Source organism: Medicago sativa, chromosome 7 (genome assembly GCF_051527215.1).
Source record: "Medicago sativa cultivar Bolivia chromosome 7, Bolivia_mono, whole genome shotgun sequence".
Lineage (NCBI taxonomy): Eukaryota > Viridiplantae > Streptophyta > Magnoliopsida > Fabales > Fabaceae > Medicago > Medicago sativa.
This window is the reverse complement of record NC_140755.1, coordinates 95,344,019-95,354,209: the sequence shown is the minus strand read 5'-3', so window position 1 is coordinate 95,354,209 and position 10,191 is coordinate 95,344,019. Positions and strand designations below refer to the sequence as shown.

General features: G+C 32.1%; 2 protein-coding genes across 2 annotated transcripts; one reads left to right on the top strand and one right to left on the bottom strand.

Moving 5' to 3' along the window:
• The first annotated feature begins 952 nt into the window (after positions 1 to 952).
• On the top strand, positions 953 to 3,622 carry LOC146910650 (putative homeobox-leucine zipper protein ATHB-51). The gene is made up of 3 exons (XM_085727246.1): positions 953 to 1,148; positions 1,654 to 1,994; positions 2,885 to 3,622. Exons 1-3 carry the CDS (start codon positions 1,058 to 1,060, stop codon positions 3,155 to 3,157), a joined length of 705 nt encoding a protein of 234 aa, XP_085583372.1. The 5' UTR covers positions 953 to 1,057; the 3' UTR covers positions 3,158 to 3,622.
• Positions 3,623 to 8,113: 4,491 nt separating this feature from the next.
• LOC146910649 (large ribosomal subunit protein eL24-like) lies at positions 8,114 to 10,016 on the bottom strand. The gene is made up of 5 exons (XM_085731086.1): positions 9,947 to 10,016; positions 9,318 to 9,393; positions 9,078 to 9,179; positions 8,701 to 8,849; positions 8,114 to 8,430 (listed from the first exon to the last, which is right to left on the bottom strand). The coding sequence occupies exons 1-5, from the start codon at positions 9,955 to 9,957 to the stop codon at positions 8,277 to 8,279; spliced, it is 492 nt and encodes a 163-aa protein (XP_085587212.1). The 5' UTR covers positions 9,958 to 10,016; the 3' UTR covers positions 8,114 to 8,276.
• Between the last annotated feature and the right edge of the window lie 175 nt (positions 10,017 to 10,191).

The window sequence follows — 10,191 nt, the reverse complement described above, 5'->3', positions numbered from 1 at the left end:
ACCAATTTTAAACAAATAATCTAGTTTGTTTGGATACAACTATATAAAAGAGATTTTTTGTTACAAAATTAGTTCAATCTTTTAAATAATATTTTCTCTCTCCTCTAAAAAAAAATTATTTTATTTTAAGCTGCTCCTAACAGCTTCTCATTTGAAGTTGTTTTTAGATTATTTTTAGATTCCGATTTTTTTAAAAATCTGTAACAAACGGATACAATACTCTTAAAAGTAATTATTTTTTTAAGGGTCATGTTAACCGATGCCCCCGGGGCACTGGTTAAGGAACCTAAAAAAGGAAATTTTAAAATGAAAATAACACTTTTTATACTTTTGAGTAGTTGACAACACATGTTCCAATGCAATACTTACTACATTTGCTTTCTTAACCAATGCCCCGGGGGCACCGGTTAACATTATCCTTTTTTTAAAATAAGTGATTTTTTTCTTAAAAAAGTTATTACAAACGGGCTCTTAATCATTTCCTTAATAATCGTGCATAAACCTTAAACGACAATTATTTAGAGACGGAGGGAGTAAAATATTTGATGACTTGCATGCTCAATAATTTAATGAAGAATATTAGCCACACTCATTTTTCAATACTCTTTTTAATATTTACTCTTTTATTTGATGAAATCAATGTATATCCCATCATTTTATGTAGATTTGATTTTCAAAATATAGATCCACAATAATTTAAATCAATAAAAAAATGAGTATTAAAGATGAAAGAGAGTGTTCAAAAGATAATGTAGCTAGAATTAGTCTAATTTAATATTTTGAATCAAGATATGGTGTACAACGGTTAATTGTTATGAGTCCATTAGGATGATCCCCGTGATCTACTGAGGACCTAATTAACATTTCATCTCTCATAATCAGTAATCACTCATAGTCAGAAACACAGTGCCACGCCTCACTATATAGTATTGACTGCACCACTCTAATCTTCTTTCCTCACTCTGAGTAGGTGGTCCATCCTAACCGAGTGAAAAGCCCATAAAAGAGACATATTTAGGGTAAGGAATTGAAGGGAAGAAAAAAGTGAAAGCCTAAAATGGATTGGAATGAGAGCACAAGACCCTTTGTTCCTCATACCGAGTCTTCCTTAAGCTTCTTCTACAACTATAACAACACCCCTTATTCAGGTAAAAAAAACACTGACCTCTTTATACTCCAATGTTTTTTTAGCTATTTTTACTCATTTTAGTTTACAAATCTTGAGTCACCTTCTCTCTCTCTCTCTAGAATATTGCACATGAATTTATTGACTTGAATCCCAAGTTATTTCCCCTCTTTTTTTTCTTTTTTTTTTGCTTTTCAATTCATATAGAAGGCAAAACATATATATTTGAAAACTACTCAATTTTGGCAACCTTAATTAGACACTCACTTATGTATATACACTTTTGTGTTATTTAATCTTTATAGATAACATTAGATAAAAACAAAACAAAAAGAAAGACAAACAATTTATGAGATGCATATGGTGATGATGTGATGAAAAAGTGTAAAAAGAAAATTAGAAAAAGAAAAAAAAATTGTATGATAGGGTGTACAAAGAAATGAAGGCAGAGAAATGGTATGAATATGATGGTGATGTGATATATATTTATTCAAATTTATTGTCATTGGTGTATGCTGGAAAATTAGGAATGGAAATGAGTCAACCGTCATTGGGTGAGACACAACAAAGGTTACTTCCAGCTATGGATGAAATGAACATTGATGGAAACAATTACAGAGAGAAGAAGAAGAGATTAACAAGTAACCAGATTGATTCACTGGAGAAGAGTTTCCAAGAAGAAATAAAGTTAGACCCTGAAAGGAAGATGAAGCTTTCAAGAGAGCTAGGGCTCCAACCTCGCCAAATTGCTGTTTGGTTCCAAAATAGGCGTACAAGGTGGAAGGCTAAGCAACTTGAACACTTGTATGATGTTCTCAAACAAGAATTTGATGTTGTCTCCAAGGAAAAACAGAAACTCCAAGAAGAGGTACCTAATTATCTTTGGATTTTTTGTATAGGCTAGGATGAATTTGAATGAAATGAGATATATAACATCTATTTTTTATTATGTAACTATAATCTCACGTATTTGTTCATGTATCTCTCCCTCCATGTACCTCTTGCATTATGTGATTTTTAAGCCTATAAAAAGAAGTTGAATTATCAATAAATATTAGAGACCAAAAAAAAAAAAACATAAAATTTGTATCTAAATTGAAGATTAGTTTTTTGTCTCTAATTTCTATCAAAAATTCAACTTTTTTCCTAATAGGCGTAAGTCTGATTTTTTGTTTGAACTATGTATATGTTATGCTTTGCCTTTAGAAGCTTAGAGACCTATTACATTTCAAGTTTGAGGATAATGTTCATCTTTCTTTTGTGTTGATTTTTGCCAAAAAAAGTAAAAAAATAAATATACACACACACACAAACAACATATCACTTCTTATAATCAATACCATTTGTTAGAGTTGTATTATTATTATTATTATTATTATTATTATTATTATTATTATTATTATTATTATTATTATTATTATTATTATTATTATTATTATTATTATTATTATTATTATTATTATTATTATGTCATACAAATGCAATTATACATGAGAGTGAAAAATATATTGTGTAATTAATTAATATTTTCCTTACAAAAATTACTATTTTTCTTATTTTATTTTTCCTTACACATATTCTACATTATATATATGTTTTACACTTTGTTGTATTTAAAAATATAAAGAATTATGTGCTTTTTTCTATTTCGGGGATTAACTGTATAAAAAAATTAATTATGGACATGGTGTTCTTCAACCTAGTATTACCCTACAATGGTTGATTTATGTAGCTGATCAATGTGCTCTGAACACACAGGTTATGAAGTTGAAGGGAAAGCTAAAAGAGCAATCAGGTGGTAATTTTAGGACACAAACATATGTTGAAGAAACAGTAGAAAGCACATCAGAAGGTCTACGTTGTTCTAACAAACCAACAAATAGTAGCATTCAACAAGCTGTTCCAGATCAGGGATACAATAACAACAACAACAACAACAGTAGTACTTTCATTGTTGAAGATTTTAATAACTCAGTTTCAATGCCTCCTAATCAATGTCACTGGCCTGTATTGCCTAATTATTATCCCTAATCTACATTATAAGTCAAAGTAGTTTTAAGTAATCTATGAGCAGTGAGTGACTCAGTTAATTTTAGTGTACTAGTAGTTAGGTATTAATGGTTTGAGGACTGACATTAAGATCCATTCAGAACTATATGGGATATGGTAGTTATGAGTTATGAGTCATAATGCAGTAGTGATTCAAGTAAGGGTAAAAGTTAAGTACTAAAGTAGTGGTAGTTTCCAATTCTTTAGTTAAAGTTTTTCTACGTACTCTGCTTTTAGGTAGAAAGAAAAGGACGGTAGTTGTAATGCACACTATTTTTTTTACCACGTTGTTTCAGAGAGAAAGAGCAGAGGATTCAGGACAGGACAGTGATGAGCTGAAATGTTGGATTTTTCTTTCTTGTTTTATTCTAAAACAAAGGTGTGAAAACTATGTAGTGTGACAAAAATACTAGTGTGCAAAATAAATAGTAACATTGTTTTATGTTAGCTATTGTTTGTTATGTAGCAAGAGAATTTTCATTTTGATCATCATTGGCAGTTTAACTATGGAATCTCATTTCTCTAAAGTGATATGCATCAAGGAATAATAAGCAGAATTAAATTCACTTTTGACCTATTAACTTTTAAAAAGTTGCGATTTTGGTCATCTACTAAAAAAAATACTTCTAATTTTGACTCTTAATTTTATCTCATTTTACAAAACCTCAACTTTGACTAAGTCAACACCTATGTGACAACCCATTGAGCTGAGTCAAGTGTCACGTGTGTATTTTTTAATTTAAAATAAATAAAAATGTCACATAATCATTTATGAAATCAAATAAGGGGCAAAATTTGAGAGAAAGTATGTATGTAATGATCTATAGTTGCACCAAACTCAATGATATCATGTTTTGACATATGAAAATTACCCACCAAATTCTTAGAGTCTAAATCGAAATCAACTAGTCCCAAACTTAACTCACATATCCAATTGAGAGCTGAAAAGAGGCCAAGACATAAATAGGGGAGAACCATTATGTTTTAACCAACACAAAAGCTCCATGTTCGTCTCTAATACATATACCAATATCTACTCTATTTTGAAGATGATAAAAGAAAGCATTAATATTACACTTCATGGTACCTTAAAGGTTTAATTCATCAATCATCTATACTCAACTGAACCAGACCATCATCACCTCTAACCCGTCGCACATATTTTCAATCTTGAAGCATAACTCGCGCTCACTTAAGTCTTACTTGAACATAAATATAAATGAAATATGTTTGGGCACACTCACATAAATGGAGCAAAATAAACGAGAAAGAATTTAGTTAAACCATTCAATTATTTCTTCTTTTAATTTTTTTAATTTATGTATGTGCGCCTAACCACTTTTTATTTGTGTTTGTAACTATGTAAGCATTTCTCTCATTTAAGAACAAAGCTTTGAGCATCAATCACAATACTCTAGATTTATTATTTTGTTGCTTCCATCAATTGTTAATTTTTGAAGAATTTGAAATACTATGCCTAATACATCTTTATTATGATTTACAGCTGCCTCCATGATAGGGAATAGGGAACATATTTGCCAAACATTGTAACCAGGATCAGCGTAAGTGCCAAGCTAGGACTTTAGGCCACAAAACTTTTGTGCTAAAAAAGACTTAAAAAATGTTTAATTTGGTTATACATATATAAATAATACGAGAATTAATAATTAATGTTACCATCGTCGAGTTGGTAAAGGTGAAGATGTCGGCTCTGTTTGGTAAAAATAGCGGATAGCTGATAAGCTAGCTGATAGCTTTTAGCTGATAAGCTAGCTGATAGCTTATAGCTGATGACTGATAGCTGATAAACTAATTAAAGTGTTTGGTAAAATTAGAGGTTCAACTAGCTGATAAATGTAAAATGACATAAAAGGGCATTTTTAATTCATAAAATTATTAAATTGTGTTCTTAATATATATTTTATATATTATTAAATTATTATTTTTTCTCTTTCAAAAAAATATTATTTTTTTTGTTGAAGTTTTATTTTAAATTTATTCCATTTCCATTTTTATACTTTAAAAAAAATTCAAGTATAAAATAGAGGCAGAAGATTGAAAACGTAGGAAACTGGAAAAGTAGGAACAAAAAAAATAGAGGAACTGGAACGTAGGAACAAGAAAAAATAGAGGCAGAACATTGAAAACGTAATAAATGTGTTTTAATATATAAAGGGTAAAAGTGGGTTTTAACTAAAATTATAAGGGTAAAAATGGAAGAAAATATGAGAAGCTAAAAGCTATAAGCTCAAACGCTACTTGAAGTAGCTTCTGAAAAATAGCTTATAAGCTCCTGAAATAAGCTATAAGCTCGTTGTAAAAAGCGTTACCAAACAGAGCTATTTTTTGTCAGACGAGCTTATAAGCTATGAGCTAAAAGCTAAAAGCTCTTTTTTGGTGTTACCAAACAGAGCCGTCATATCCTTTTTGACCAAGGTTTGGTTCCAACAAAACTTAATTTTCTTTTATATTATTTTCATAAAGCTCCGTGTAATTTTTCTATTGTAAGAAACCTCAATAGTTGGTTTAGGTCTTTAAACTTTTCCCGGCTTTGATTGGAACTGCTAGTACACTACAAGAAAATATGTAAATTATTCTCTTCGTTGGCACCACATAACACATAGTTTAAAGGGCAGTTCACACCTTTCTCTCTAAGTCGCACCTTTGTTGGGATGCATCTCTTGCACAGACGCCAAATAATATTTTTAACCTTAGATAGAATTTTGAGATTCCAAATCAGATATCATTGTCCATTCACTTTGAAATGAGATGTATCAACTAGCTCTCGAGTAAGAGTGATATGCACTTTTAAGGTATATTCTCTATGTCTTTCGGTTGTCATCTAAAACTAAAGTGGATAGGAGTATTTGGCTATTTGCAATTTTTGGCACACCCCCTTGAGATTCCAAGTCTTATTTTTTGAGTAAAATTGATTCTGACAGAAAGTGATTGAAAGGTAAAGTGATTTATGTTTGAATATATTAATGTAAAAGTGAGTTGAACAACAAATTTGAATGTTAAAATTAATTATAGACTCAAAAGTAGCTTCAAGTAGAATCAATTCTTGAGACAATCAACTCTACTCAAGAGCAACCAAACATGTCAAAATCAATTCTACACTTCTAGAATCAATTTATTTTAGATAAAAATGAGTTGAGTGTAAAGTAAAGTGGTTTGTGTTTGGATGAGTTTAAGTAAAAGTAGATTTAACAATAAATTTAAGGTTAAAATCAATTGTAGAAGGTAAAAGCTACAAGTTCCAACTTCAAGTAGAATCTGTTCTTTTTCGATTTAAAAATTATACCGAACGAAATTACTGGGTGAGTCACGACCAGGTCGCTTTCTTTAAGACGTTTCGCGGCACTACCCTAGTTTGTGCAAGGTAGACTATCAACCACGCCGTCTCCAGGATAAAACAGCCCAGATCACTGTTACGAGTATATACTACACAGTATATAGTCGCTCGAGAATTACACCTCAAAGTATGGTTCAATCGTTCGATCGAAGCCACTCGATACGGTACGTAACCGCTCTATTCGAAACCGATGGGACAGAAAGGAGTAGAAGAAGAAGAACGATTTATTAAAATCGCACAGGAAGCATCAACTGTGAGATTTTGGTGTGAAGAATGAGTGGGGCGAGCTCTCCTTTTATAGGCAGAGTTCGTAACAAAAAACCGCGTGACTTGGGGATTAAGTCTGCTTAATCCTTAAGCAAACGCGTTTTGTTTCTTAATTGTAAATATCCGGAAGTTTCTGGATCGGGTCGGAATGAATATATATATCAATTTTTTAACCCACGCCCAAGCCCAAGCCCGGCCCGGCCGGTCGTCGCGCGTGATATATATATTTTGTAAGCGTTCACCCGTTCACAAAAATGGGTACCCCAAGGGCACACCCTTGGAGGTCACCCCACCCTTATATAAACACTTACTAGTTGGGGTGACTCTCCAATGTGGGACATTTTTAAGTCACATACCCACACACTAGTTTCTCATAGTGTTTTTCTTTCTTTCCAATTTTTCTCACTAGAATTAACTAGTGTTCCAACAGAATCACTATCAAAAGCAATTCTCCTTTATATCATTCAAACATGGGAAGTGCTAGCAACACTCTATTTTGAACATCCTCCGTAATGTTACATAGTTTAATCCCATGTATGGCCAAGTAGTTCCTCCTCTTCTAAATAGATAATGATATTTCACTTCTGAGTTGAGCATATATTCCCTTTCATCTCAACGTTTGTTATCCCTCAATCGCTGAGGGAGAAGCCATTGGTATTGGGCTCTTCGGAGTTCCCCAATGCAGGGTTTGCTTTTAATTATATGATTCAGAGTTCCCCAATGCAGGGTTTGCTTTTAATTATATGGTTTGCCTTTAAAATTCACAGCATATTGACTTAGAAGTTGGGATATATTATAGCATGTACGAACATTTTGAATGCGTTTTCGAACTTAGGAGACAAGAAGGATAATGTAATCCATTAGTTGGACTTGGCAAGAACATTGTTATCCATGCCAGGTTGTAACTTACAAAAATTTCTCTCCTCTTTCAAAATTGTTCATTCCTTGAAAACATCCAACGTGGTTAACTCCCGCACAACTTTTTTCAACCTAAGTTAACAAACACTCGGCATTGGGGAACGAAGCTTGTAACTTAACTAGTCATATAAGCACACCATGATTTGCTATTAAACAATCCATTCAATAAAAATTGATTTTAAGACATCCAGGCTTAAAACAACATATTCTGAACTTGAAAGAACCAGGATTAGTAGGAAAGTTGAACTACTGAACTAAGACGTCATCTCTTAAAACAATATATTCTGAGTTGAATATAAGAGTATACCGAACAAGTGCCAAGTACTGACCAGTAAAACTTATAATCAAACATGCAATTAATAACTAGCTTCGTAAGAGATCATTAGTGCAAATAAACATAAAACAACTAGCAAAATCAATTTAATATCTGGGTTCTCTCTGAAGCTCCAAACATAAGTTTGATAAAACAGTAACATAAAAGGCTGATCAAGCAAACAAAATATATCGGTACAGAAGTTTGAAAACAAACTATATTTTAATGGTAACCAAAAATGGAAAAACTTAACGCTTCCCACCACCACCGCCCATTTTAGGACCCTTGGGCATAGCACCCTTCTGAACATTTCCCTTCCCTGACTTTTGTGCCTTAGATGCTACCTCGGCTTTCTTGGCTTTCTTTTCATCCTTGGTTTTCTTTATCCTCTCCTTGATTTCACTGCAGGATTGACTCGGATGATTAGATTTGTCATCAATAATTGTGTAACAGGAAAAACAGGAACAGATAAGACAAAAAACCAAAAAACAGTGATGAAATTACATGGCTGATTTAAAAAAATATGAACATGTTAGAAAACAGCGTCCATAAAAAGAGTTCTCAATGAATAAGCATAACGAACATGTTAGAAAACAGAATGTCCGAAAAAAAGAAAAAAGAAAAAAAAAAAAAGAGAGGTCCCAGAGTCAGCATAATAGAAAGGAAACACACCGAAGAGCAGCTTCCCTAGCAGCATCTCGAACCTCGGGCTTCTCGGTTCTTTTCTTCTGAATGACTTCAAGTGTAGCACCAACAATGGACCTGGAGTATGGCTTCTTGGTGGCACGGCGCCTTTTCTTCACCGCTTCTTGAGCAATGTCCTGCACGACAGATGCATAATATCAATTAACATGCATACAGTAAGTAGTAAAATTACTGGACAAGGCTATCTAATAGAATTAGGTCAAATTCAACACAAGTAACCACAACAATGTAACTAGGTTCATGGATGGATATTTCATTTCAACATGTTCAGAAGCTTAATTTAGGCTTACACTGTTATTGTTCAATACATATTACATGCATCAGTTAAATAGTTAAACAATCACCTTCTTGTGCTGCTTTCTGTACATGGCAGTCCATGTGAGCTTTGAAGGCTTCAACTTGTTGTGGAAATACCTCTTACATTTTGAGTTCACAAAGAGGAAAACCTGTAAAAACAATAAAAAAAACAAACCTTATATCAATAAAACTAAGATTGAACACATCAAAACAACGACAAAACTGATATTCATTCAAATAAAGAAATGCATCAATCCAAAATCCAACATGAATCATTTTTATCTCACCTGAGAATCACTACGAATAAATCTGATCCCTCTTCCTGGGTAAATCTTTGAGCCACTGAATCGACAGAGTTCAGTTCTGAAATGGAAACATCAATTACTAACTTTTCCAAACAAGGGTGCAATAAATTCAAAACACAACCCACTAGTTCAATCAAAATGCAATAACAGTGAATGGTCTTCTAATAGCTAATTATTTCCAACATTCTTAAAAGTTACACATCATATCTAATGTACTTCTAATGGCTAATTTAAAGAATAACATTATCCGATTTCAAAAGCCACTCACTAAAAATTGAAATTACAATAGGAAACAGTTCCAAAAACATGTCTAATTTTCAATAGCATCAAAAATTGCAAACAAGTTTTAATCTAAATCAACCAAAAATATGATGGGTACTTGAAAATGTTTAATACAATATCATTTCAGAACTAATAATAATCACATTCTAGATAATAATAATAAATACCAAACAAATTTTTAGACATTAAATCAAATTCTCAAAAACAATAAAACTAAATCTAGATTCATCAACTAAACCCTACGGCAACAAAATGGAGAAAACAAATCAACAATAAACCCTAAAATTGAATGTGTAAATGATGGAAGAAAGTGAAGATGTAAAACTTACTTTAGAACCATGGCTGCTTCGTTGATGTGGTGGTTGCTCTTTGTAAATGTAAACCCTAAAAACTAATATCAAAAGCTCTTGGTTACAGTTCTCTCCTTCTATATACCCGTTTTCGCATCGGGCCCATTTTAAATAACCCGGTCTATATTGAATTATACTTTTAACACCCTATACTTGCCTCTCTCACCCCCCAAATAATTATGGATGAGTATTTTTTTTTTTAAAAGAAAAAAAAAAACAAAAAT

What these genes read in the sequence shown, in the direction of transcription:
- LOC146910649 (XM_085731086.1), bottom strand. An exon ending in ACAGAAAGCAGCACAAGAAG is followed by an intron (nt 8,850 to 9,077) that starts GTGATTGTTTAA and finishes TCTGTCGTGCAG; the next exon opens with GACATTGCTCAAGAAGCGGT. An exon ending in GCTAGGGAAGCTGCTCTTCG is followed by an intron (nt 8,431 to 8,700) that starts GTGTGTTTCCTT and finishes TCAATCCTGCAG; the next exon opens with TGAAATCAAGGAGAGGATAA.
- LOC146910650 (XM_085727246.1), top strand. Translation starts at nt 1,058, where the DNA reads ATGGATTGGAATGAGAGCACAAGACCCTTTGTTCCTCATACCGAGTCT. An exon ending in TAACAACACCCCTTATTCAG is followed by an intron (nt 1,149 to 1,653) that starts GTAAAAAAAACA and finishes CTGGAAAATTAG; the next exon opens with GAATGGAAATGAGTCAACCG. An exon ending in AACAGAAACTCCAAGAAGAG is followed by an intron (nt 1,995 to 2,884) that starts GTACCTAATTAT and finishes CTGAACACACAG; the next exon opens with GTTATGAAGTTGAAGGGAAA.